This window comes from Plectropomus leopardus, chromosome 17, assembly GCF_008729295.1.
Source record: "Plectropomus leopardus isolate mb chromosome 17, YSFRI_Pleo_2.0, whole genome shotgun sequence".
NCBI lineage: Eukaryota > Metazoa > Chordata > Actinopteri > Perciformes > Serranidae > Plectropomus > Plectropomus leopardus.
Window position 1 is genome coordinate 24,346,148 of NC_056479.1, and position 27,405 is coordinate 24,373,552.

A 27,405-nucleotide genomic window follows, 5' to 3' on the forward strand; every position below is an offset into this window, starting at 1 on the left:
AAACACATGTGAAACTGGATCTGCATCCTGCTAACATACAAAACAACAGCAGCCACAGCCAAACAGACACTGTGTTTCCCACACATAGCTCTACTTTGATTTTATGATCTCATTTGTTGCAGCCTGCTGAATTATGATTTCAATCACTGAAATATTATCCTTGATTTATTACACCTAAAGGATTCAAAACACACAGAAAACCTTAGACAGAGGACCCAAACTGAGTTTTTCATTAGGAAAAAACATTGAATGCAATGCACTGAACTGGTTTAATACTGAAGATTAATATGAATTTTTTTTTAGCCTCCTTAAATTAACGTTTCTTAAAACCTATGAGCACCAACAAATTTTAAAGTCTTGAAACTCAATCCCTTCAACTAATTTCCTTTCCATCACTAAAGGGACAGTTCACCCCAAAATCCAAAACACATGTTTTTCCTCTTACCCGTAGAGCTGTCGGTCACTCTGGATTGTTTTGGTGTGATCTGCCAAGCGTTGGAGATATCGGCAGTAAAGATGACTGTCTTCTCTCAATATAATGAAACTTTATAGTTCTTAGCTTGTGGTGTTCAAAGAGCCAAAAAAACATATTTGGAAAACTCAACAGCAATGCTTCACTAGGTAGGTTTCCATTATAGATTTGTGTGTAATTTAAGCAACATTAGGCGTATTTTAAATTTGTAATTTCAGTTTGCTCAATTTGAAGATTAATCGAAACCCACCTATTATCTCTTTCAAGAAATCATGATCCTGTTACTCAAAATTGTCCACACACACCTTGTTGTAAGCAGTCCAATGTAGGAACTATTTTCTTTCAACTAAACTACAAATCGAGTGCCATCTATTTCCATGATATTCAAGAGAAGGCAAACATTTCTTTGGCCGTTATCTCCAATTGATAAATAGCACTACGGGTAAGAAGAAAAATGTATTTGATTTGCAGTTGAACTATCCCTTTAACTTTACAGAGCTACACTCAACTGGTGCGGAAGGTGTGGTCCGAATGATACAAAGGAAATAAAGCATGGTGAATACAAGTCCAGGCAGTTAGGTGTTCATTGTTTAGCCAAACCCCTTCCAGTCCTTAAAATAGACAACAGAGTGGACACATTTAAAAGTTCTGGTGATGCACTTTTGCACAGGTCATGTCTCTGACTGCAACCAATAAGTGTGTGAAAGCATCAAATCTCTTATCATGGAATGGGGAAGGGAACTTTGATTAGAACAATCAAACAAATGTATTTCCTTCTTTGTTATATTCTTTCACATGAAGAAAAAGTCCCTAAATCAGTGACAACAATGACTCACCAAACCGGATTTCTTTCAGAAAAGTAGTGATCCTGTGAAACCTTTATTGTAGACATTGTTTAGAATTATAAAACATCTGTGAAAAGTATTATAAGCAATGGAATAATTAAGTATTTATACACAAATGGCTATATGTCTCATGTAACTGTGTTGAAAATAGTTTTTTGTGTTATAGAAGTGTCAGCATATGATGCTGCACTGATAATTAAAAGTGTAAGCAAAAAAAGCATTATGTTTATGCTGTAGATTATTTTTTTAAAAAAGTAGAACATTAGTTACCATTAAACATAATAGATGCTTATTAATTATACTTATTAAATATCAGGGGTGGTTTTGTAGAAAGATTGATGACAGTATTCAGTATGTTAGTGGAAAAAAATGCTCCTCTTGTGTAAACAGAATCTAACCTCACTTCCTAATAATGAAATCTCTGCCTACAAGCCATTAAAGTCTCTCACACGCAGAAAACTGAAACAATACTTCAAACTGACCCCACCTCCAAATGCTAAAACACCTCCTTCTTTTAATAAAAACACCTCCTGAATAAAATCATTGTGTCCTTTAAAAAACACAATCTAAACATCAAATATCTCTACCAGCAGCTGTCAGTGCCCCGGGAGTGGACGCCGTCAGCATGGCCCAGTTCGAGGAGGTTCTGGACGGAGTGCGACTGGCTCTGACTTGGGCCTCTCCTGCTGAGATCCGAGCTCTGCTGGAAAATTTGGTGGAGGAGCAGATCATCTCGGAGGCCTACGGCGAGAGCTTGAGTCGGCACCGACTTACTGCAGCATGTAAACCGGGATCTGTTGTGACAGGATTGACCACTTACGGGCACCTCAACCAAGATCAAGTCAGCCAGGTGAGGAAATCATCAAAGACTAGAGAGGCCGACTATAACCAGATTAGATCTCAGTTTGTGTCATCAGCGGATGAACATGAGAGCTCAAAGTCCTGGCCAGAACATCACAAAAATAATCTGAAACTAAGTCAAGAATTGAGGGGGGGACCAGCGATGGACTCCTTGAATCTCTTCTCTGCCCCAGTGGTACTTGACTTTCACTGCAGTCTTAGTTTAGATGATGAAACAACAGATTTGCTGAGAAGTGCAGATTTAATGCAGAAGCCAGTTAGTGATAGTGAAAGAATGAATGAGGGGAATTTGGAGGATGTGAAGGAGTGGTTAGAGCAGGTAGAGGAGGCGGCTAGAAGGATAGCTGTCCCTTTGTGGCAGCACTGGGACAGAGGACAGAGGATGTTGCTGCCTCTGGTTCATGCTGGCATGACTCCTGCTGGCGGTACAACAAGTGAAATTACAGTGAGAAAAGGTGAAGCAGAATGCCCTGTTTCAAATATGGAAGAGGAAACAGAGCTTGCAATGGCTTGCAGGACTTTAGATATGTACGCCGACACCTTCAAGTGGACAGAAATGGACATTACAGACCCGGGCTTCACACTGAATGCTGATGGAGCAGCAAAAGGCCTCTGCTGCTCCAATTTTGACAGTGTGACAACAACTGGATCAAATCATTTGAATATCGCTGGAGCAAGAATGAATGCCTCACCTGTTGAAGCCGATCCAGCAACAGACACAAACTTGACAGACAGGCTAGAGGGCGATCTGGATGCCTGCTGGGGAGCTGACAGGACAACAGACGACCTGTTTCAGTTGATGAGAGAAGTACAGTTTGGCACAGATGCAGGATTTGCATCACATATTGCACATTTGTTTTCTCCCTGTGCACCAACTGATACTCAAACTGATGCACAAGATCACTTTTTTAACTCCAGCACAGATCACAGCATGACATTAGACAGTGCAGAAAATGTTTTCAAGGCTGCTTATAGTGCAAAAGTATGCACTGATGACATAACAGGCTTCCCAAAGAGTACAGAGGACGAGGAAAGGGTCGATTCACAAGGGGGTGAGTTTGCACTTAATTATTTTATCATGTCTCCTCCTAATGTGTGTTTCTGTCTTTTCTTATTTACACAATGTGAAATACTATCACCATAACACTGGAAGAAAATTATTTTCTGTTCAAGATTTTCAGGTACTTTCCTTGTTTCCTTTAACGCTTCGTCTCTTAGAATTAAGTTCAGCACCTGCATGGCAGGCAAACGCTTGTTTGTTTTAGGTGAATGCCTGGACAGGGTTTGGTTGTTCAAGCTGGTACATACTTTCAGTTTCACTTTGAGTGATCGTCAGGAGGCAAAACTATCAAGGACATGGGAACAAAAGCGTGGAAAACCACCCAAGCTACCACACCAAAAAAAGGCTTTGTTGTTTCTTATGACAGAGTGATAGTTGGCAGTGCTGGAAGAAGTATGCAGATCCTTTACTCAAGTGAAAATAACACCACACTGTAAAAATCCTGCATGAAAATGCTACTCAAGTAAAAGTATTCAAGCACAATCATGAAAATGTATGTAAGCATTTAAAGTAAATGTTTATTTTTTATTTTTGCACACGAATATCCATCCATCCATCCATCCATCCATCCATTTTCTTCCGCTTATCCGGGGTCGGGTCGCGGGGGCAGCAGCCTAAGCACACGAATAACACTGCATAAAATCCAGATAGTAAAAAAGGAGAAAAGTTAAAAAAAACAAACAACTAAACTATAAATTAAAAAATGAAGAAAATATAAATGACAATAAAAAGCGCACTGAGCTGAAAATTTAACCAGTAAGTTAACAACAATCCAATAAAAAATAAATGTACTCACTGCAGAAAAAGTGATAAATTTAATCATTCAAATAATTAAAATAATTAAAAGGAGAAGAACAATTCCTTATGTTTGAGAAGCTGACATGTAATCGCTCAAAACTTGGCTTTAAATATTATCAAAATAGTTACCATGAAATGTTCTAACCAATCACCTAAATGTTTCAGCTTTTACTTGCATATTTTCATATGGCGTGGTAGCCAAAATCTTTATTTGTAACATAACTAAACAGACAATTTAGTTTCATTTGCTATTTACGACATCTATTGCTTGTCTGTCCGTCCTGGAAGAGGGATCCCTCACTATCCTCTACCGCTCTTCCTGAGGTTTCTTCCTCTTTTTTTCCCCGTTACAGGGGTTCTTTTGGGGGAGTTTTTCCGTGGGTGATGTGAGGGTCTAAGGGCAGAGGGATGTCGTACACTGTAAAGCCCTCTGAGGCAAACCATGTTTTGTGATAATGGGCTCTATAAATAAAACTGACTTGACTTGACAATTGTAATGGCATAAAAAGTACAATATTTCCCTCTGAAGTGTAATGAAGTGGAAGAGGAATGTATCATGAGTTTAGATACTCAAATGAAGTATAAGTACCTCAAATTTGAACTTAAAGGGACAGTTTGTAACTTTTTGGCCTGTATGAGGTACTTCTCTGTAGCCAGTGTATTACATGGTCATTTGTCAGTCGGCAGGCCCAAGTTTGGAGAAGCAAGCAGGAGTCCAACATGGAAGCTAAACAATGTACTGCTGTGGATGGGGGCCAGCAACAAAAACTGTTTAAGCTACCTAAAAAAATTCCAACTAAAAAATCAATATCCGTTTATGTGTATGCTATATTGAGAATATTTTCACTGCGTTACCTTTCTGTCCCGAAAGAGAAGCTTTTAATGGCTTCGGTTCCTCATCTATGCTCTCGTCAAAGTTACCAGACTCCATTGAGAAAAACAGTGATTTAAGCTTGTTACACACAGGAGCTGCTGGTCTACCACTGCTTAAATCAGAAAGAGAGTTTGTGTTGTTGTGTGACTTTGGTGAATCCAAACTAACCATTTTAAACACCGAAGTCACACAATGTCACAAACTAATTAACGGATGGTAGACCAGCAGCTCCTGTGGTCAAATTATTAAATCACAGTTTTTCTCAGTGGAGTTTGGCCTTGAAGTGAGTGATTTAACGACTTCATTTTCCAGCGGGAAATCAGTGTCTGACATTAAGGTAAAGCGATGAAAGTGTTCTTAATACAGCGTACACTTAAACTGTTAATGTTTTTTTTCTATGGATAAATACACCATACAACCCCATTTCAAAATATTTGAACCTTCCGTTTAAATACAGTTACTTGAGTCAATGTACTTAATTATATTCCAACATATATAAATGGTAATAAAATACAGAGCAATTTTAGTGAAACTGTAGCTTTAGATAATAAAATTAGTGATATTTGTTCAATATTCTAAAAATTGATGTCAATCTCACATCTCTGCTGCCTTGAATATAACAGTTTGAGCTTGTTGAAGCTTCAGTAATCCATTGGAGGTATTAGACAGAGAAATTAAAGGGGACATAGAGTATGATATAGAGATATTTGTTATGCAAGTTGAGGTGGACACTGAGCAGCCACAGATGGCCATGAGAAACCTGCTGCCAGTGGGCATAACACAAAGTTTAGGCAGAGGACAAGAATGTTAGGCAATTTTAGGCTCTGTGGAAACAGAACCATAACATGACTCAATTTTAAGGGCGTAGCCTGACCTTCATACATACGGGTGTGACCTATTGTGATCTCCTGCGGTCAAAGATAATTATCGGAATTTATCTACTAGCATTTAGTTAACAGTTGTTGCATTATCCCCCAAGTTTCGATGATCAAGCTTCAGAATCACATCAGTCCACATTTGTGATTTTGTTAAAAAGAGAAAAAAAAAACATCTCTGAGTCAGCTTCAAAAGAGTAGACACCCATCATAAAGACTTCCCCTCTCTTTGTCTTTGCTTCCTCCCATCTTTGGCCATCTCGCTCTCCCTGTCCAGACTCTTCTTTTTTCTTTACTCTTTCAGGATAGATAGAGTACCATATTTCTCAGTGCTGACTGTGTGTGTTTGTGTGTGCATGACAATACTGTAAATCCACGCACAGTCATTGTTTATAAAGAAAATAGTTTGTTGGTATCGGGTATTAATTGTGTTATGTCACATGTGTGGCACTCTGGCACATAATAAGTGGTTTATCTAATCAGCACTGAGAAGCAGGTGGAGCAGGTACTTCCCACGTATAACCAAAACTCCCTGTGTTTCCTTGTCCGTGGTGAGAGGTATAAAGTGCAAGGTGTTTGTTTTTCACCTTTTGTGTAGCAGTCACAGGGACGCAGGCTCATGGGTAGATTTTAAGAATAGTAGTATTTTGAATAATACATGGATGGCTGAAAGTACCTTTGCTGGGAAAAAAATGCTCAAAAATAAAATGGTTAATGTAGAGCCAGAGCCAGACGACAGCTCAGGTCAAGCCTATGGAGGCATTGGAGGGACATAGTCCCCTGGAGAGACTGTGGCCTCATTTATGGCACCTTTGTGCTCCATTTTTAAAGCTGTTTGACATAATAGAATGGCCTAAAAATGTGTGCATCAAGGAAAAAAATCATCCTGTAGAGCCTACAAACTATTTAATTGTTCTCTTTTTTTCATCATTCTGAGACCAGAACACAGCAAATGTTGAGGATGATTGATTTTCACCTAAAAAAGGCAAAGTTTGTCTGCTTTAATATTTTCTAGTTAGAAAACAAACAGCTTTGCTAGGTTTAAACCTATTTTTCTTACAAGTTGAATGTTGAATGACAAATCTGCTGCATTTATCCATGCTATAATAGTCTGGGCTGCATAAATTGCAAATCAAAGATCACCCACAATGCCTAGTAAGTGGGATCTTTAATACTATGTCCCTGGCTAAAGAGGAACCTTAGAGATGGAGGGACATGATAGAAATGAGAGGAATGAGTGCACAGACCACCTAATAACACTAACACAGTGATGATAATTAGACGATAAATATGATACATACTTTGGGGACATATCCCCAATATTCAAATATGCTTTGAAAAGTTTCCCCAATATATTGATAAGAAATACAAAGAACAAACTGCAATGACAGGCAACCATGCAGTGCTATCTGAAATGATCTGCAGCAAATATGCATGTAATGATAATCATAATTAAACAAAATTGCCATTAATATAAAAAAAAATTCTAATATTATGTTGTACTGCAGTTCTGTATTGCAGCACCCCAATGGAAGCTGATGCTTAATAGCTGTTTGCACAATCAATGTCAAACACTGTATTGTCTCTATTTCATCGATGTCAAACGTGTTAGAAAGTGGAAAACTAGAATGTAATAAGAGTGTTGCATCAGCTATATCACCGGCAATCGTGATAGATTTTGTAAAGTGTTAGCATGTAATAACTACTGTAATGAAAAGCTCACAATATGACCAAGTCATATGCTGGCTTCCTAATATAGCACTCAGTCATCATAACTTTAAGAATCCCTGATTTAAAACAAAATGCTGTAAAATGGTCTGTTCAGTTTCTAAAAAAGTTCTCCTGGGGGAAATTCATTATGGCCCTGGATGACGATGATGATGATGATACCAATATCCTTAGATAACTGGGACTTCATTTAGTCCATGCCAGGAATATACCTTTAAAGATGACTTTGGAGTCAGATGCCGGCTGTCTTCACATAAATGAAGATTATTTTCAGAGCCACAGAAATGTGTTAATACTGGCCTGTGTAGTGGAGTCCGGGGTCTGCTGAGACATATTTTGGTAGCAAATCTGCAAGACAGTCCTGGATAAGTCCATTAATAGATGTATAATGAAGTACAGAGAAATTTCTAGAAACTGGATCATTAATACCAGCAGCAGAATTCTGTAAATACTGGTTGAATAATCTTTTTCACCTGATTTCTTTTTAGTAATAACCAGCAACACCTGCGGTTGTGATTAATTTCAGCTTTGACTGCGCTCTGTCATATCAGTAACAGCCTCTGCGCCAAACTGATCATTTCAGGAGTGTTGATTTTAAAACTTTTTCTCTAAGCCGTTACACAAAGACCCAACCCAAAACTGCACCTTGTTGCGCAAACAAACTACTGCCCCTCTAATTTCGGAAACCTGCCTGCCACAGCTTGGCGTCTCTGGATGTGCAGCAACGCAAAGTGAAAGTAAAATAAGGGGTTTTTGTTAGACCGAGTGGGTTGCGCGCACTGGCTACAGCTTCTGTATGTGTCATTGGCGCATGTATGCAGCAGTTTGATGTAAACACAGCGACTGGAAGTTAACGCACAGATACCACGCAGCAGGAGGTCAGCATCATCCAGTGACGCCAGGCAGGTAAATGTTATCCAGCTTGTGATGGGGCGACTTGGGCGCGTTTATCCAAAGTGCGCATGCATTGGCAGGAAAGCATGTCGTGTCGGAGGTTCCACTTTTATCTTTATACCTTTATCTTTTTTGTACATTAGTGCCGTTATGTAGTGATTTTAAGTTGTTTTAATGAATGATGTACAGAGATAAAAGTTTTATCAGCGATTTGCATCTTTAATTAAACATCATAAAGAAAATAACGTTTCTAAAAACATTTTTTTCTATATGACATTGTTAAATAAGCTTATTTATACCACAAAAATGTAAATGAGCTCAATTGTTTACAGACATATATTAAGATATATTAAGATATATTTTATGACTTTGTGCTCCGAACTGGCGAGTAAACTCCATTACGCATATGTAAACTGCTCGACAGCCCCCCATATGCAAAATGGAGCGCGAGCAGATGAGTTGTTGGCAGAGGAAGTTTGTGAAAAGAGGTGATTTGGGGGGACTTTCAGGAATGAAAAGAAAGTGATTTCATTTCATTCAGTAGTGTGTGCAGGAGTAAATGCGTGAACAGGCACAGGGAATTTCACTCATGTATGATTAACATTTAGCAACATTTAAGACTTTTCTCTGCCTCTCTAGATTTTCACACTCTGGCCATGTGTTGTGCAGCATGTAGTTGTGTGTGTGTGTGTGCGCGCGCGCGCGTGTGTGTGTGTGTGTGTGTGTGTGTGTGTGTGTGTGTGTGTGTGTGTGTTTTCTTTATGAACTTGCTTTGGCACAGCATGCCGTATGGTGCTTTACCTGCTGTATTTAAGTTGACAGGTTCCTCATTCTGTAACTGAAGGCTTTTGTTTTGTTTGTTATTATCAGGCAACAAATAATTCCCAACCACCTGCTATGTCTTTTAATATCTTCACCTTTAAAGGGACAGTTCACCCCCAAATTAAAAATCCACATTGGTGTAAATTGCTGAGTGTTTGAGGTGTTGGCTGTATGTCTGTCTTTTCGGCTTGTGGTGCTCAAAGTACCAAAAAAAAGTACTTACAAACACTCATCCGAAATGTTTGTTTCCAGAAATCACTGAAGGTAATCTAAAGACTTCGCTGCGATAATTTCGTGTAGGAACTTTTTTCTGTCTACCAAACCACACCTGTAACTGACCTAAAGGACTTGGTGCCCTGGGCAAACTGCCCCGCCCCCTCCAAAACCAAGAACAAGAGCTAGTGAGAAATCAGCCCGAATCAACAACTAGTTAACTAGTTAACCAATAGTAATTGTAAATAACAAACAATAAAAGAACACATATCTGTGTTTGATAATATGGAAAACATTCATTCAGTCAATTAATCAGTCAATCATCAACCAATCAGACTTTATTTGTATCGCATTTTTCATACAAATTGACTTTAAAACAAAGTGCTTCATACAATAAAACCGAAATCGCCCTCGCCCACAAACACATGCACACATACATGCACACCAGCATGTGAATAAAAAACACAAAAAAACAAAAAAGACCGTAACAGTACTAATTAAAATCAGGAACTGAAGAAACACCACCACCAGAGGCAGGATAAGACCTATACATATAAAAATAAAAATAAATACATAAATCAAATGATAATACCAATGATAAAATAAATAAATACATAAATAAAATACTCAAACTGTAAATAATAGGTAAAAGATACCAGCACTAAGTAAAATAATAAATAAATATGTTGTTAAAATAATAAAATATGGAAAGTAGTAAAACTGTGAAACAGACTGAAATACATGAATAAACAATCAGCAGATAAAACGAAATTAAAATTAAAAGACAAACTAAAAAGGTAGGTCTTGAGTTTGCTTTAAAAGGAAATCAACCAATCAAAGGTTGTGAGTCAGAGTTATGCTGAGTTTGTGTGTGTGGCAGGAATTTGGTCCATCTATTAAACAACACACCTGGCAGGAAGTGTTCTTCTGCCATCTGGTCCCCAAGTCTGTCTTAAACTGTGGCAATTTTTAAAAAAATGTTTTCGACTGGTGGGAGTTTGATGCTGCAAACAGAGTCCTTCAGACAGACAGAAAAGTTGGCAGTAAAATCAAGGTGCACTCAATTTAGTGCTTGTTTAACCCCTCAAATGTCACATGACAGGGACCAGATCAGAGCAGCATTTTTTGGGTCATCTGTTTCTTCGATGGCTCGGCTCAAAAAAACGAAACTGTGTGCTAAGTTACGTGACAGGAACCTCCTAACATCCTTTGTGGTGTCTAAGACAGCATTTGCTGTTGTTTTGTACACTTCATCTGAAGTGGGTCATTAGAAAATGTTTCATTATACTGAAAGTAATAAGTTATCAAGACAAGCATTTGCACGTTGGTGCCAGCACTGATAATGTCTCCTCTCCTGCCCAAGTTTTAAAGTTCATTGTTTACAGTTTGAGCCTTATTATAGTAAAACAATGATGTCTTTTAGAGCTGTGTCAGGACTTAACTGAAAACAAATCAAAACGTAGGGTGCTAAGGGAGGAGTCTCTGACCAAAATCATCAAAGTCACGACACAGCAAAAGTGAACGTGCTAGCTCAGCCTAGAAGAGAAAGATGAGAGAAATAACTTCCAGGTATGCATTTTTGTATTGCTAAGCTAACAGAATTTGTGCAAGATGAAGCTGACAAACTAAAATCTGATGGAACTCGGTGATCTAAGTCTAGGAGGCAGGTCAGGACCAGTCTCTGAAATAATCCTTTCATTACAACCATAGCGGCCACATATGTCCACCACCCACTGTACAAAGCTGCACACCGTATTATGTAATGTGACCCGGTCTTAGATTATTATCAGCACATGATATCATGCTTGAGTTTTCAAGTTTATACTTAAAGAATGTTTTCTCTGGTTGGTAATATGACATCTAATCTCTCTCACACTTTATTTGAAAGATAGCAGCTCTTGCTGTTTCACAGAAGAGCTACAGTCCCACAGGCTCAGTTGAACAGGTTGAGGAACTCTTTTGTTTTTCAGTCTGTCAATTAGGATTGCAACGGTATGAGATTTTTAAGGTGTATTTAATCGGACAAACTTTATATAAACTGAAACATTTTTATGGTAGTACATGTAAAAAGGCAGTCGAGGGGGTAAGGAGGTGCACATGGGCGAGAGAGATTCTCCATTGATTGCATTTTTTTAAAAAATAGTGTATATAAGTAAATGTACACGATACGGTATCTGTCAACTCTCACACCACAGTATAGTGGTACTAGGTTTGAGCACTGAATGTGAAAGGAATGACTCGTTTTCTGCACTGCATCCACCAAGATACACCATGTCCTACATTCATTAAAACACATTTTTAACTTGTTTACAACTCAATCATTTTCCAAACACACAAAAAGTATTGCAATAATGGATTTCTACTCTAAATGCACTCATAAATCATTAGAAAAAAAACTCTGATAAGGATTCTTCACTATGTGTTTTTTTGTGTGTCCATTCCAAAGGTCAAAGAATCTCAACACAAAAATTACTTCATAGTAAAAATGACAATAAATGGCCATAATATAGGTTTTTTTGGAAAAAAAAAAACTCTGAGATTCATGCATTGATATCTTGGCAACATTTTTAATTTTATTAATGTGATTGTGTGTTCTCAGGTGCCAAGATGCAGGAGGTGGAGCAGGACCCGCTTTTGAGTTCTTATTTGGGAGATCTACCAGGTTTGTATTGTTCGAGTTTGTTACCTGTTAGACTGTAGAGAGGTCGATCTAAAATAGAAAGTAGACAGTGCTATAGCCTACTGAAGGAAAAGTGAAAGTACACTGCAAGTGCTATGATGATATAGCATTAAAGGAAATATTGTAAGGCAGTCTCCAGGATTTCGCTGGCCTTTTTGGGGATTATTGCTTCTTAAAATGCCAGATTTCACATTGACAATGTTCAATTCTTTGAGCACTTTCAGTAGATTTGGATGCAATAGCTTCTGTCTGGGTCATTTTTCTTGTCTGCTGTGAGTGCATTTTAGCCAGGGTGTTTTTCAGTAGGAAAGTTTACTCAGTGTCAATACTTTATCTCCACTTTCACACAGAAATATAAGAAACTGTTTTGCGCAGTCTTTAGAAGTCATTTTTGTCTATAAATAGATGTTGGTGTCACACATGTCTGTGTCTTCTTAACCAAAAACAAAAGTGAGTTTGGTGATTGGGGGAAATTCAATGACTGGTGGAATTTACGTAAAAGTCACGGTGACTGGATACATTCACAAGGACTGGTTGTTTTTGCGTTAATTGTTGTGATCGCTGCGCTGCAACGTCCTGGAGAGGCAGGCAAGTCTGACGTTAACTGCAACAAGATTGTCAGCGAGTCACACCCGCATTATATGCAGCAACAGAGATGTTTATTGATGAAATATTCTCACCTAATGCGCAAATTCAACAAGACCAGATTAAGGAAAGCCACAGAAGAACTGAAAAGAGATGAACAGATGAACATCCAATGAACTGGAAATTTTATTTGCCATTAGCAAATATGAGCAAAGGTAGGAAAGCAAACTGTTGCAAATGTTTGTTTGTTTGACAATGCTTTTTGTTTGTATTTTAGATGATTTAGAGGACTACCTCAATGATGATTTCCTAGGGAAGTATCTTGGTAAGTTGCAACCAAACTTCTGCATACATGTTCATTCATGTACAGTGGATCAAGTGACTTAAACATAAACACACATATTAAAGTATGAATGCAATGGTGATCTTATGTCTAATTTCCCTCTTCACGTAGACAAAGGTGTGCTCTTTGACGAACCGTTGTTCAGTTGTGAGATAGAAGAACTCAGTACCTGCTGTAAGTAGCTCTTCTTTTCATTGTGCATTTGCTGACACAAACAGGCTACACATGATAGTAAAGGAGGGGAAAGAATTATTAAAAAAAACATGTTCATACATGGTGGACAAATAGACAGATACACTGAAACGTACAGATTAAAAAAATATTTATGAAGTGTCAAAATCAGGGGCAGTTTAATAGACAATTAATCTGTGTGTTTTTGCAGTCATTTTTTGTTTCTTTGTAGTAGTTTTGTGTCTCTTTGAGGTTGTGTTATGTCTATTTGTAGTTGTTTCGTGTGTCTTTGTGGTTGTTTTATCTTTTGCACTAGTTTGTGTCTATTTGAGGTTTTGTCTTTGTCTCTTTGTGGTTATTTTGTGTTTATTATGAGTTGTTTTGTCTCTTTGAGATAGTTTTGTGTCTCCGTGTGATAATTTTGTGTCATTTTGTTGTAGTTTTAGATCTATTTGAGGTGATTTTGTGTCTCCTCTATAGTTTTTTTGTGTCTACTTGTGATTGTTTTGCGTCTCTTTGAGATAATATGGTGTCTTTTAGGTTGTTTTGTCTTTTTGTGGCTATTTTCCTCCTTTTTGATGCTATTTTGTTCTACATATTAATTAATTCACACTCCATATAACATATTTTCTTATTTTTTTAATAACACGGCTGTATGGCCACTCTTTGTATTTTTGTCACCTTTAGTAAATGTGCAAGCCCAGTTTGTGGCAGAGAAGAGTTATCAAATCAAATCTGTTCTACATATTGTATTTTAACAAGGTCAGTAGAAAACAAAAATATATATATATTTATTTATTTATATATAAAATTCAAGACATTTGTCAGTAATGTCCATAAGACCCCAATCGCCAAGGAAATAAATCTCCCCAAAACAAGGTACAAGATAGATTTAATGGTAATTTTTATAACAAAGTTTAAAAAAATAAAATAAAAAATTGTCCTGCAACATCATTTGGAGGTGAAACACAAGGATTAAAAATCATTTTCTTTGTTGCCCCGAGTTTTACCCTGTCTACCATTTCCTGTTTCGAATCTTGAAGATGAGAAATGTTCCACTGCTGTGATTTTCGGTTCACTACCGAAATGCATGAGAGCCATTTCTGGTTACTGTGTCTGTTAGCTGCTTCACTGACTCTGCATCTTCCTCTTTCATGCACTTTAGGTGAGCTTCCCATGCCGATTGAGCTGCCTGGCCCAGACAGCCAGCAGCAGACACCAGAGGACAACCTAACAACCAAAACAAATAACAGGAGAAAAAGATCCAGAGGTATATAACCAGCCGTTAACTATGAAAACTGTTCTGATCAGCCCTTTGTCATATAAAGCTTAATTTAGGCTGCAGTCAAAACATTCTGTAAGCCTGAACTACTATATCAGTTTTACTTGCTGACTTTTTTCCACGTTATATTTGTATTTCTCATCTCCAGCTTCCCGATCACAACAGTGCACTGATGAGGACACACCATCGAGGCCGAAAAGACAAAGAGCAGCAGGTGACAGACTGTTTGGTTTCTGTCCGTTACCTATTGATGGCATGGCTGGGAAATCTATAACCTGCACAGTGTCATGTCAGCCTCCAGCCAAACTCATGGCCATGGTTTTATTTTCCTACAAACCATGCTGGCATGTTCTTTGTTGACACTTGTATTGTTTACCATTCCAGACAATCATTGGTTTCATTCTTATCAGTATGTTTGGAAAGTCATTTATCAGACATTTGAAACTTGCTTTAGGTTTTTCAGTCAGTGAACATTAATCAGCAGCAAGGATTTTTAAAGCTATGTTACTTTGAGGAGTTGCAGTGCAGATTTTCATTTCCATGCAACAAAAGCGTAACAATGAAATAAATTTTCTTTAACTGCTTGTAAGGGCAGTGGGAGGGCTGGTGGCTTTCCCAGCTGGGTTAAGCCTGAACGGGTTGGCAGAGTATCAGAGGGCAGGCACTTAGAGACAGACATTTTTTCACACTCACATTCACACAGGCAATGTCAAGTCAACAATTAACTTAACTTGGATGTTTTTGGACTGTGGGGAAATCCCAGAAAAAAGCCCACGACACGGAAAGAAAATGCAAACTGCACACAAAAGTGCCTGAGCCAATGAGCAGGTCCAAACCTAAAATACTTTTGTGGAGTCGACAGTGATAACCACTGCACCACTTTGCATGTAAACTGTACATGATGTGTCCATATGGCAAGCTGAAATGCTAAGATGCTAGCATAATTTGTAGTCAAAGGGATAGTTCACCCCAAACTTATGTTAGGGGTGAACATGCACTAATGTTTTAATCTTGCGCTGTAAAGGAGACCCCAGGTTGGTGGGTGCAGTTCATTAGAAAGAAAATTATTCCTACATGAAACCGCTCACACCCAGTGCTGTGGATTATCCTGTATAACCTGGGTCATAATTTCTGTAAAGAGACGTTTCCGTTCAGTTTTTCAAACGTATATTTTAGTGTTTTGAGCATCATGAGCCGAGTGCCATCACATTTTCTTATATTAAATAGAAGGCACACATATCTATAGCCAATCTCTTCATCACTTGTCAACCTCACACCAAAACAATCTAGACTAATAGACTGCGCTACAGGTAAGATTCATGTATAATTTTGGTTTTGGCGTAAACTTTACCTTTAAAGAGCTAAAACTTGCTAACACAATTATATATTCCAGGCAATTCTGGTTGTTCAAGCCATCTTTTAAGGTTGCCCTCATAAAAGGTTATCTAAGAATTGTTCTGTAATGTTGGTCCTTTGCTAACTCTTGCAGGTCGAACAAAAACCAAAGAGGTACAGGCTGAGCCAACTGTCACCCAAGGTTAGTTTCTAATCTGCTCTAAACTGATTCTGTTCTTAGGGGAACAGTAAGACACTGTATGTTGTTTCAAACTTTTAAAGGGGCAACAAGAAAAAACATAGTAATTCAAGCTAATGTCAGTAAAGGGTTAGCTGATGTATTAATGTATTAATCACATAAACATCAACTAAACAGCTATGACAATGCCCAGTAAAATGCTAATGTAATATGACCAAACCATTTGAGCAATAAGCACCGGAGAGTTTACTACATTAATAAAATGGCATTTTACCAATGAGGCAAACCACGAGGCTACAGGTGTAACGTTAGACTTATGGGTTAAAGGGATGTTGGCTGTTTATGCTTGACTTGATGCCTTAGTGGCACTGGCATGCAGATGAAGAAACAGGAAGTTTAATTTTGAAGTCGCCATTTAAGAGGTCACCAATGAACCAAAAGAAGAACTCTCTCCTCCCTCGACTTCCTCCAGATCAGTTTGGTGCATTTCAGAGTTTGTTCGTGATGAATGCTCTTGGCATGCCAGATGAGTTGGTGATTGTTACCTGCTGTATACTTTTGGAAGCCAAGTGCAGTCATTTCCAAAACTTTCAAGTCTGCTAAAAGTAAAAGTCTCAGTTGTGACACAATACCTCTGGAACTAAATCCCTTGTTATTTCCTTGCAGGCTAAACTATGTGCATGTTTTTCCTTCTCCAAACTTTATTTTAGATTCTCTCAAGGTTATCAAAACCTGCTGGCAAAGACAGATAAGGAGTGTTTTCTCTGTTTCTCTTGCAGACATTGACACAGCAACAGAACCGAGTTCAGCAGAGATGGTTGTCGTCCCAACCACTCCACCAAAAATCCTTCATCTCCATCCCTCCATTCAATTCATCACCATCCCAGACACTCCAGCATATCAGGTTGTCCAGACAGTGAGGCTCCCTCCCTCGGTCATTGGACTTCCACTCCCCAATACAGCTGCCACACCTACTTACATATTAGGTGAGTAAAGTTATCATCATCAAACCATTGTTTATTCAGGAAAAACTGACTGAGCATCAAGCTCTTTTACAGCATTGCCTTGAATTCACATTGAGTAAGCTAAAAGGATATATAACGTGATAGCAATAAATTCAATAAAAACAAATAACTAGCAGCAATGGCTGTCAAAAGTTATAAATAGCAATAAAAATAGAAAAAAGACTAAATAACAAGCAATCTACAACTAGTGAAAAAATGCATAACACAAAAGAAGAAAAAAACAGTAAAGATGATGACAATAAAAACAGAAAAAAACAATAAATAACGATCATGAATTAACCAAAGCAGGAGCACTGTGCAGGAACTGTTTTTATTCATTTAAAATGATCTATAGATACATACCAATCTAATTTTAATACCTCTTGTAACTGGTTCCATTTATTTGGTGCACATAGGTTAAAAAATACTGTGAATGTGTGTGATGAGAGGAGGATTTATTCAAAGTATTCACAAACATTGAGTAATAACCATTTTCAGAGCAATAGTTTTAAAAAACAACCTGTTTGTGAATACTGTAGTGCTCAGTTTTTGTTGTGTCAGAGTTAATCTTGTAGAGGAAATGAAGGCTCTCTTGGTATGCAGTTTAAATGCACTGAAAACAGGATCATCAAGCTTCTAAGAGGTGGAGCCTAAAAAGAGCTGTAATAAGCAAACACCGACTTAAACCAAATATTCTGGTTGAATATAAATTACACCTGTAATTTTTATATTTACATACTTTCCTGCCAAGATTTCAGCCCTAGCCCACCAAATGGAGATCTTATGGTTACCCTTTGATAAAGGGATGAAGGAGCTCATTGAAAGATAAACAAGCCAGTAGTTCCTCATTGTTGTAATTGTTTCTAGCACATGCATGCATTTCCCACACCCTGCGTTTTACATGTCCACACAGATAAAAGTAACTTAAGTTTTGAAAAATCATCTTAGAAGACTTTTTTAAATCCATGTTATCCTGTTTAAGTTTCTGTATGTGACATCCAGAGCATTACTACAGCAGCAAACCACTATTTGCTATCTAAAGATAAACTGTAGTGGAGTAAAGGTGCCTTGAGCAGAGAATAAAGTCATGTTACCTCTTTACCGTCGAGCTTCTTTGTGGTTTGTTGTGGTAAGCCAGTCTGGCCATGTGTACATGTTAGTGCATGTGTGTATCCTATGGCTTAGCTCATTGGTGCCGCTCTGCACTGTGTTCATGCAGCAGTTACCGCTTTATATTGGGGCGGTGGAGGCACAGAAGCTTCTGTTCCCCCTTGGTTAACACTTTTAGCTCTGTCAGCATTGTTGCTGTTGTTTACTGCTATTTATGGAGTTAACACTGGATTATTACCATGTGCAGACAACTCATATGCTTTGAATTTTGCACAGAGCCCCTATAAATGTATGCTATATTATCTTTTACTACCTAATGTATTCTATCCCCTGTGTAAAGCACTTTGTATGAACTGTGTAAAACACATTAACTTGCCTTGTCCCCACATGCATGTCTGTTTATTACACTAATACTGTATCAGCAGTACATATTCTAACACCTTTTTCTAATGTAGTTCCTGCTACATCGCCACCCTTCAACCGCCAAATGCCACCTCTCTCTCCAAGTGAGTAAAAAACTTTTATCTTCTATTTGTATGTGTATGTTTATGTCTGTCTCTACTGTGTGTGCAGGTATGCAGAGATCTCAATCTGGCAGGGTTGTGTAGTTTATAGTTCCACATGTTCAGTTTTAGTTCTGCCTTTTAAGCAGCAAAATGGAAACCACTCTCTGCCCATTGCTGTATGTGTGAATGCAGGCTCACTTGTTCTCCTTTTGTGTTTGTAGTTGACGGTGCAGTAGCACCAGTCCAGATGAGTTCATCCCCATTAGGATCTCAGTCAGAAACTGCTAACAAAGCCATGTCTCCCACTTGTGACTCACCCTTGTCCCCAAGCAATGGTGAGTATCAGCATCTTTCGGATTTTTATCTTTTTGAGTTAAATCACCTTGAGGAGTTATTGCCATGTTACAGTTCTTCTGACATGTTGCATTTTTAGAGATGTCTACATGTAAGGAATCACCTCTTCCTCAGTCTCCCACTGCCCTCGATATTCCCCGTAAGTTACTGCATGCTTTTATTCCTTTGTTCTGCTGTTCTGTAAAATTTCTTGAAAAATCATGTCTGTGGAAAAGCAGGTTCGAAATCAGTTGTTTTCATTTTCCAGAAGTTGTAAAGGACTACATCCAGGGAGCCAAAGTCCACATTAGTCAAACCTGCCAGGATATGGAGGCAGGCCTTAGCCTGACCTCTCATTATGTGGATGTGCCAATGAGCCAGAGAGAGATGTGCTCTGGAAAAAGCACAAACAAAGTCCTGGACAAGGAGCTAATCATCATGGGAGACACAGATCGGCAGAAGAGCTTGTTGGGACGTAGTCAGGTAATATTATTGGATAGAAAAAAAGTTATCATCTAGTGCTTTTTAGAAATAGCTTATACAACGATTCGCATGTTATCCTACAAATTTGCGCCCCACAAAAGACGTTATGTGCTTAATTTCAAGTTACATACTTAACGTTAAGTCACATAGGTATGACTTAGGTTAGTAAAGTTATTGTGGTTAGGTTTAGAAAAATAAACATGGTGATAGTGTACCTAAAAATGACTCAAAGTTCACATGGTTAAACGTCACCTTCTAGGGGAAAGTCCCTTGTATTGTTACCCATCCACCACCCTAACCTGCCGCCTTATGAGACCGTGTCCTTCTCTAGTCCCATCAATGCATTGCTCACATGATCGCAGCCTACCAAAAAAATGGTTTATATATGAATTAGTGGCTTTACTGGATTATGTGGGATACAAACTTTGGTGCATTACTTTTTGTAGTAGAACGTACAAACAGTGCTTGAGAAGGGACTGAACTGCTCAAAATGTTGCATAAATCACTGGCTATAACTCACTGGTACCTATTTGTTTGTCTTTTCCATTTAGATATTCGAAGGCCAAAATGGGGACAAACCCAAACGCTACATATTGTTACTCGGCAGTGCTGGGATGGGAAAAACCAGCCTGATCAGGAAGCTGTTACTTGACTGGTCCAAAGACTGCTTCCCACAGTTTGACTTTGTCTTCCTCTTAGACAGAAAATCCCTGTCTTTAACAGAGGCAGCCTTTAGCCTTCAGACCCTTCTATTAAACCTCTCCTCCTTCACTCCTTCCTGCATGGACCCTGAGGCAGTGTACACTCAAATCCTTGCAGCCCCTAAACGCGTGCTTATCATTTTTGATGGCTTTGGTGAGTTGCGGGACTATGAAATTCTTCTCCAGACTCAGGAAAAAGACTTGATAGCATCATTGCAGAAAGACAGTAGAGCACAGAACTTCACAGTAAGACAGTTATACTCTGCCATCCTTCAGAGGGTGGTCCTTCCAGGCTGCACTCTTCTTCTTTCGACTCAACCAAGAGGCACTGCCACCCAGCTACTTCGGCGGACGGACAGCCTCTTGGAGGTGTGTGGCTTCACCCCCACAGATGTAGAGGTGTATTTGTCCCAGTACTTCACTGATCCTGACCTCAGAGCTTCTGCATTGGACTGCTTAAAAAAATGCAACTATCTACATCTCCTCTGCTGGAACCCTGGACTGTGTCGGTTGGTCTGCTATGTTTTAGAACAGTGCAAAACTTTGGAGGTCCTACCGAGAACTTTGACCGGGCTTTGTCATCAAGTACTTCGTCTGAAAATGGAAGACAGTAGGAGCAGGCACTCACAGGCTGAAAATCAATCAGAAACACCTGTGCAGTCAGTAGAAGAAACCCAGACCAGCAGTTCTCAAGTGAAGAGGCATCACAGAAGCACTCGAACAAACTCCAGAGCACAGGTTCGCCCTCACTCACAACGAGCAAGGAGGGCAAAAACACAAAACCAAGAGGAGAACGACAGTGATGGAGAGGAGATGAAGAGTGCTGGCGTAGACAGAAAAGAGGAGAGAGAGTTGCTGTCCCAGTTGAGTTCTTTGGCCTGGGAGTCGGTCAAAGCAAACTCCTCCATCCTCCCAACAGGACGGACAATATCTGACAAACTCAAGGCGTTCGGCCACAGGACAGGGCTCTTCTCTTCTCACCACGTGAGGATGAGGCAGGTCGTCTCAAGTGGTGAGACAGAGGGAGGAGGAAGAGAACAAACGGTAACAAGGGAGAATGGTGCACAGAGGGGAAGCAAAGGGATGGACACTGAACATGCTGCTGCTGGTGATGACCACATCCTGTTGTGGGCCAACCCATTCCTCCAGAGTTACCTGGCAGGAGTCCATTTGTCTCTGTCAAGGTAAAAGTTTCTTATATCATTGAAAAAAAAAGTCCTTTTTATGTTTTCATTAGAATTATATGGGTAAAACGATATTATGAGACATGATTGATTGAGTTTTAAGCCCTTAAAGGAATATTTCACCAATTTTCAACCAGCTTTGCATCAAAACAATGTAGGTAATGTGTGTAGATGAACTGTGGTAAACCTCTGTCCATGTAACCTGTGCCCAGACATCCCTCTTTCTCCCCAGCGAAACACCTCCAGATTATGTAAATTGCATCATTTGGAGGTTTTCACAGGCTCTTGCAGCGCTGATCAAATATCAACCAAGATTTTGTAACTGCTCATGTCCCTTGACTGAAAATGAAAGAGAATATCTCTCTCCACTCCCAGCCTCCTTTCTGTTTCCCTTTCATTGCTCTGCCCTTTCGTCCTCTGACTCTCTCCAAATTTCTATTGCCAGGACTGTAACAGACCGTGCCTTCTTCCCGACACTCCCTTTCCAGTCAAGCCAGAGGGGACGCAGGCGACCCCAAAGGGAGGAGCTCGAGCTCACTCAGCGATTTGCAGTTGGGCTCCTGTTCAGCAACAGAGCAGAGCTCCAGAGGCTTCACTCATACACAGAGACAATCTTTAGAGATATGGTGGCTGCCAAGCAGGCTTTAGTAACAAAGCACCTTGAGGGTCTTTCCTACAGTGACCTGAGCCCCGCGCAGGTCCTAGAGGCTTGTCATTATGTTTATGAGTTGAGTTCCACATGTGGTGATGGCAGCAGAGACACTAACAGCGCACGATTAGTCACTCACCTGGCAGTGAATCTTCCAGAAGTCCTGACGTTTCATGGAGTGCCACTCAAGCCATCGGATGTGTTTGCTGTCCAGAAAGTTCTCGAAAGGGGGGGAACTGAAGGTAGAAGATTCTGTTTGGATCTGGAGGATTCTGGGATACAGATTTCGGGACTCAGAGCTCTTGTTGGGCTCAACAACATCAACACATACAGGTACAACTGATTCTGTAAAACCCCCTCCACAAACTTGAATTTGAATTTCTTTGGATAGCAAAGGAATGACCTGCCCTACTCTGCCTCTGATTGGTTTACACTGATTTTTATTTTTACTCTAACCTTAACTTATCCCACCACTCTTGCCTCAACACAAGTAACCCAACTAACAGAGGCAATGAGTAGTAGCCAATCAGAGGGAAAGTAGGGCTGGTCATTCCTTTGCTATCTTAGGATACTCATATTTGTGCACCAAACAGTGAATGTCCAGTTATAGCTTAGCAACCCCAATAAAGGGCCCCAGGGATGACATTTTTCCTGTAGGCAAACCCGGAAGCTAACGTCGCCCTGGTTCCCTCGTGAAAAAGCCTATGGGATTTTTCCATCGGATTCTGGATCACTGCAGAAAAAAAGCTGTGTGGGACATAAATGTTTGTGATACTTGCTTGTTTTGTTCAGTAAGATAATCCTCACAAAAGAACACAATTTTCATTAGTTTTGAAACCTAAATACAATCGTCCGAAGTAAAAAGCTAATGTTAAGCTATAACAAACATGTTGCCACTGCTACAACGCTATAAAGCCATGTATTGCGCGGTTCAGCATAGTAACCTTCTTCAGTGTAATTTAAGCACTTGTTAGCAATCACTTTTTTTAAGACATATAAATGCTTTGAAGTTCAAGATTGGGGTACTTACTAACGTATTTTATGTTGTTGAACAAAATAAGAAAGTGTCTTCAGCTTGTGTAAACCACAGACCTTATTTAAGGCCTCTAACCAAAAACCCATTCAAAAACCATTGACTTTTCTGGGTTTTAGGACTCATTACAGGGGTTCTCTATGATGGTGTGTCTGTTAAGCTTAAGCGGTCCAAAGCGGTAGGCATGGGGCTGCAGTAAGAGTGATACGCAGCATTTCAAAAGTTAAAAATTGTGTGGTTTTGTCATTTTTTATGTCTGGCTTACTAGTAAACATGTTAATTTTAAGGCCAAGGGACACATAATTTAATTATGTTTATGTTAAGTGAGCTCTGTGGTGAAATGCCATTCCATACTAATGTCAACTTTTTGGTGTCTTAGGGCATGCATTGCTGATGTCATCACCTTATGGGAGCAGTTAGAGCAGAGTGGTGAAGAGGAGCTCCTACAAGGGACAGTGTCCAAATTCACAATCCACCCTCTGAAAGCCACACAGGTGTTTCACATAGAGCACCTGGCAAAGCTGGTGAATATACATGTGCACAAGAGGCTGTCTGACAGGTAACGCGCCACACATACATACACAAACACACACGCACACAGTTATGTTTTGCAACATACGAATGTTGTGTGCCTGGCCTCTGAAGTGTGTCGTGTTTGCTTGTAGTTCCAGCCAGTCAGATTCGATCCTGGCCGAGGGAATACCAGCCGTCAGAGAGCTACACAAGCTGGAGTTTGAGTGAGTAGCTCTGACATTTGACATTTGAACTGATGATGACGATGACAACCATAAAGATGATGTCAATAATGACTTTATCTTCTCTCTAGACTTGGTCCAGAGAAAGGTCCCCTGGCTCTTCCACAGCTGTGGGAGCTCCTGCCAGGTCTACAAAATCTACAGCACTTAGAGTAAATATATACACCTTTACTTTGAGTTTTCTCTCAGTGAATCTCTCTCTCTTTGTTAATTCAGGAGAACTGCATGTAAAAACACAGTTTTTTTTCTAGCACTAGTCCATTTTAATTTTGGGCTATATTGCTTCTATAATATGTCTCTGACAAATGGAAAGAAAACATCCCAAAAACACATTTAGGTGTAATGGAAATCTCTTCTGGAAAACTATGCAAAAAGTGCATATTTAATTAAATAGTTCCTCATTTGCATATCAAAGCATAACCTTTCTGAAAACTGAATAAGTGTCATGTTCATTATCTGTCAGTTAAAATCTTTACCCTACCCACCTGTTTTGTATTATTTTTGGTCTGAAAATGTATTAATTTTTACAATCTTTAAAGGCAGTTTTCTCAAAATGGTTTTTTTTCATACTCTGAGCCAGGCACTTTCAAACTTTTCAGTTTTATCCTTTTCTGTTTTCTGTTTTTACAGAGGGGTTTGTTCATATCGCCTTCATAGCCCGATTTATAGAACATTTTATTTTATTTCTATAGAGTGAGTTAAAAAAAGAGATATCCAAAATTCCCTCGGTTAACACCTTTGACCCTAACGTGTCCACAAAGTAAAACAATAACGTTTTACCCGGCTTTATCCGATGTTAGATTTCTATTCTGGAAATGTATGTTAATAACCACATATTTAATTAGATATTGCCTCATTTACATATTTAAACATAATTTTTTTTTAAAAAATTGTTGTAATGCAAGTATTCAACTATGGAAATTTCATGATTATTTGTATATCTATTAGTTAAAAAATATACCCTTTTCACCTATTCTCCTACAGTCTAGAGAACTGTAAGATCGGGGACAAAGGAGCAGAGAAACTGGCTGATGCTTTGGTCTCACTCAGTTCCCTGGAGATACTCAAGTAAGTGCAACATGCAACATTTTTCAGGTGTTTTAAACTCCTCACATTAGTAAGATCTTTATGTGTCTGTGTTGGGCCAATAACTGTGAGCGCTCTTCTTCTGGGTTATAGTCTGTCACAGAACTGTATCGGAGACCAGGGGGTGAAGAAACTGGCAGCCACGCTCAGGGATCTGCCCAAACTGCACTGTTTAAGGTATGTAATGTGACGCACATACATCTACACACCAACACCCACCATGGCACTGACTGTAGACCCACATAATTTCACTTCCCTCTCCTCCCTCTGTTTGTTCCAGTCTCTACAGTAACGTGATTTCTGATGAAGGAGCAGAGAGTTTAGCAGCTGCCCTCCCACATGTGGCTTCGCTCACTGACCTGGAGTAAGACTTTATTTGTCACATTTTCATGAGACATTTTCGATTTCTGTGCTTGTATCCACTTCTTGTCCTCATATCTGATCGTTCCTAATTTAGTTACTAAGAAAATGTTCTGTGGTATCTTTATTTTCTACTGAACTTCACAGACAGAAATTTAAACTCACACACATATCAAAAGAGGAACCGGTGAAATTGATCAGCTGATCTATTCATGGGTGGATTATGAGACAGTGGGACCCAGAAAAGGCTGCAGCACTTCATAAGAGCAAGACATACACACTTTGCCATGGTGTTATGTCATTTTGTAGCCGTTATACATATTTTACATGGTTTTTGTAGTTTACTGAGGTGATTTTTTTTCTGTTGGAGGTAATTTTGTGACTTTTTTTGTTGTGTCACTTCGTAGTCATTCTGTATCTCTGTGTAGTTGTTTTATGTCTCTTTGTATCACCTTGTATTTCCATGGTGTTGGTTTGTGTGTTTTTGTAGTTGTTTGGTTTACTTTTATATAATTTTTTGTCTTATTGCAGTATTCTGCATTTTGTTTGTCTTTGAGGTAATTTTGTCTTTTTTGGTTGTCTTTTGTCACTATTTAGCATTCTGTGTCTCCTCTTTTTGGTTCTTTTGTCAATTTTTTAAGCTATTTTGTGTCTCTTTGTGGTTCCTTTGCATCTCTTTTTGTGTCTCTTGGTGGTAATTCCGAGTCTTTTCCTGATCAGTACGTGTTAATTTGGGTGGCATTTTACAGATGAAGGCCAGGGGTGCCCTCAGACTTTGGGCCCTTGGTCCTGTGCCCAGTAGGCCCTTTCAAGAATCCATCCATGGATCTCTTGTCTAATACGTTGATAAAATGATGTGTTTTGCATGGATTTGTCACTATTATAAAATACAGTGGCAAACATTGAAAAGACATTTAAAGTGTGAACTATTTTCTTTTCAACAGTGTGAAGTACAACAAGCTAACAGATGTTGGAGCACAGACCCTGGCAGCCAGTCTGAGAAACTGTAAAAAAATGAAAACTCTGAGGTACGAAAATGTGTGTGTGTGTCATTATCATCATGCCCCATCCCACTTTATTTTAGCCAAGATGTTTAATTGCTGCACAACCAAAACCAAAACTTAAGTACTGTTACCTAATTTCCTTCCCTTGCATGCCATTTTTCATCATATCTATTTCCAACTCATGCCATCACAGGATGTGGAACCAGTGTATTCCTTATGGAGTGTTTGAGAGGCTTCAGCAGCAGGACAACCGGATCCTTTGGCAGTAGAACGATATGAAACCTCTACGAAGGCTATGAACTTTTCATTTTGAAACTCAAACATGCAGGTTTTACACTACACAATACGTTCTCTAAAATGTGCATTTTTAAGAAATGGCAACAGGAACGGAATCAAAAATATGAAAGAGAAAGTGCACTAAAAGAAACCAAAAATTGCTGCTTTAGTCAACAATTCATCAAATTCCTTCCAAGATAAAAAAAAACAAACAAACAAAGGAATTATTCTTCCTTCGGCATTACACAGTACTGCATGTGTGTACTGAATGAGTGTGTGGTGATTTTTAGTACAATTTCAGTTAGCTCATTTGCACTATGTTTTTTGTTGGTTAGTTTTCATGTTACTCGGTAACAGTTATAAATCTGCTACCATGCTGCATTTGATGTTTGTTCTTTTACTGTGACATTAACAGTATTTTTGTTTGCACTCTGTCTGGGGCTGTAATTGATACATTGCTGAACAATCAGCTGACACCTTAATACAAATAAAAATGTTTCATTGTCTCAACAGTCACATTATTTTCTTTCCCTTTTCTTTTTACTTATCATCTGATCTGTTTACTGAATTCACCGGTTTATTAATAACTTCTTTTCACTTCTTTCCCTACAGGTTTCTGTTCTCTTTTTTGTACCAACCTGACCTTTACAGTGTTTTTGTGTCTATAACTCTTCGTGGTTGCTCATATTACTTTGTTTGCATTAAGCCATTATTTTTCTGCAAAAAAATTTGCTGACAGTACAGATATAGGGCAAACTTTCCTTTATTATGATATTGTGGTAAAAAGGGGAACAACTCAAATTTACTGAAAACATAAATACCTGGTTGTTACTTGCAATGTTCCTCAAAGGGAAATTTTGTTATTTATTAACTTAGACCCTATT

General features: G+C 38.9%; 1 protein-coding gene across 2 annotated transcripts; it reads left to right on the forward strand.

The window, feature by feature from the left end:
* The first annotated feature begins 1,877 nt into the window (after window positions 1-1,877).
* Window positions 1,878-27,039, forward strand: ciita (class II, major histocompatibility complex, transactivator). Of its 2 annotated transcripts, none has more exons than XM_042504978.1 (22): window positions 1,878-3,230; window positions 12,042-12,104; window positions 12,985-13,032; window positions 13,162-13,224; window positions 14,387-14,491; window positions 14,652-14,717; window positions 15,993-16,040; window positions 16,817-17,023; window positions 18,607-18,657; window positions 18,879-18,992; window positions 19,091-19,150; window positions 19,259-19,473; window positions 20,025-21,358; window positions 21,804-22,340; window positions 23,420-23,599; window positions 23,706-23,777; window positions 23,867-23,947; window positions 24,780-24,863; window positions 24,975-25,058; window positions 25,162-25,245; window positions 26,186-26,269; window positions 26,439-27,039. In XM_042504978.1, the coding sequence occupies exons 1-22, from the start codon at window positions 1,943-1,945 to the stop codon at window positions 26,512-26,514; spliced, it is 4,944 nt and encodes a 1,647-aa protein (XP_042360912.1). In that variant the 5' UTR covers window positions 1,878-1,942; the 3' UTR covers window positions 26,515-27,039. The 2 variants fall into 2 exon arrangements, with proteins under 2 accessions (XP_042360912.1, XP_042360913.1); XM_042504979.1 differs by lacking the exon at window positions 1,878-3,230 and adding an exon at window positions 8,310-8,419.
* The last annotated feature ends 366 nt before the right edge of the window (window positions 27,040-27,405 follow it).

Coding starts and splice junctions, on each gene's coding strand:
- ciita (XM_042504978.1), top strand. CDS start 1,943: ATGGCCCAGTTCGAGGAGGTTCTGGACGGAGTGCGACTGGCTCTGACT. Junction 12,105..12,984: donor TTATTTGGGAGATCTACCAG/GTTTGTATTGTT, acceptor TTTGTATTTTAG/ATGATTTAGAGGACTACCTC. Junction 18,658..18,878: donor AATGCCACCTCTCTCTCCAA/GTGAGTAAAAAA, acceptor TTGTGTTTGTAG/TTGACGGTGCAGTAGCACCA.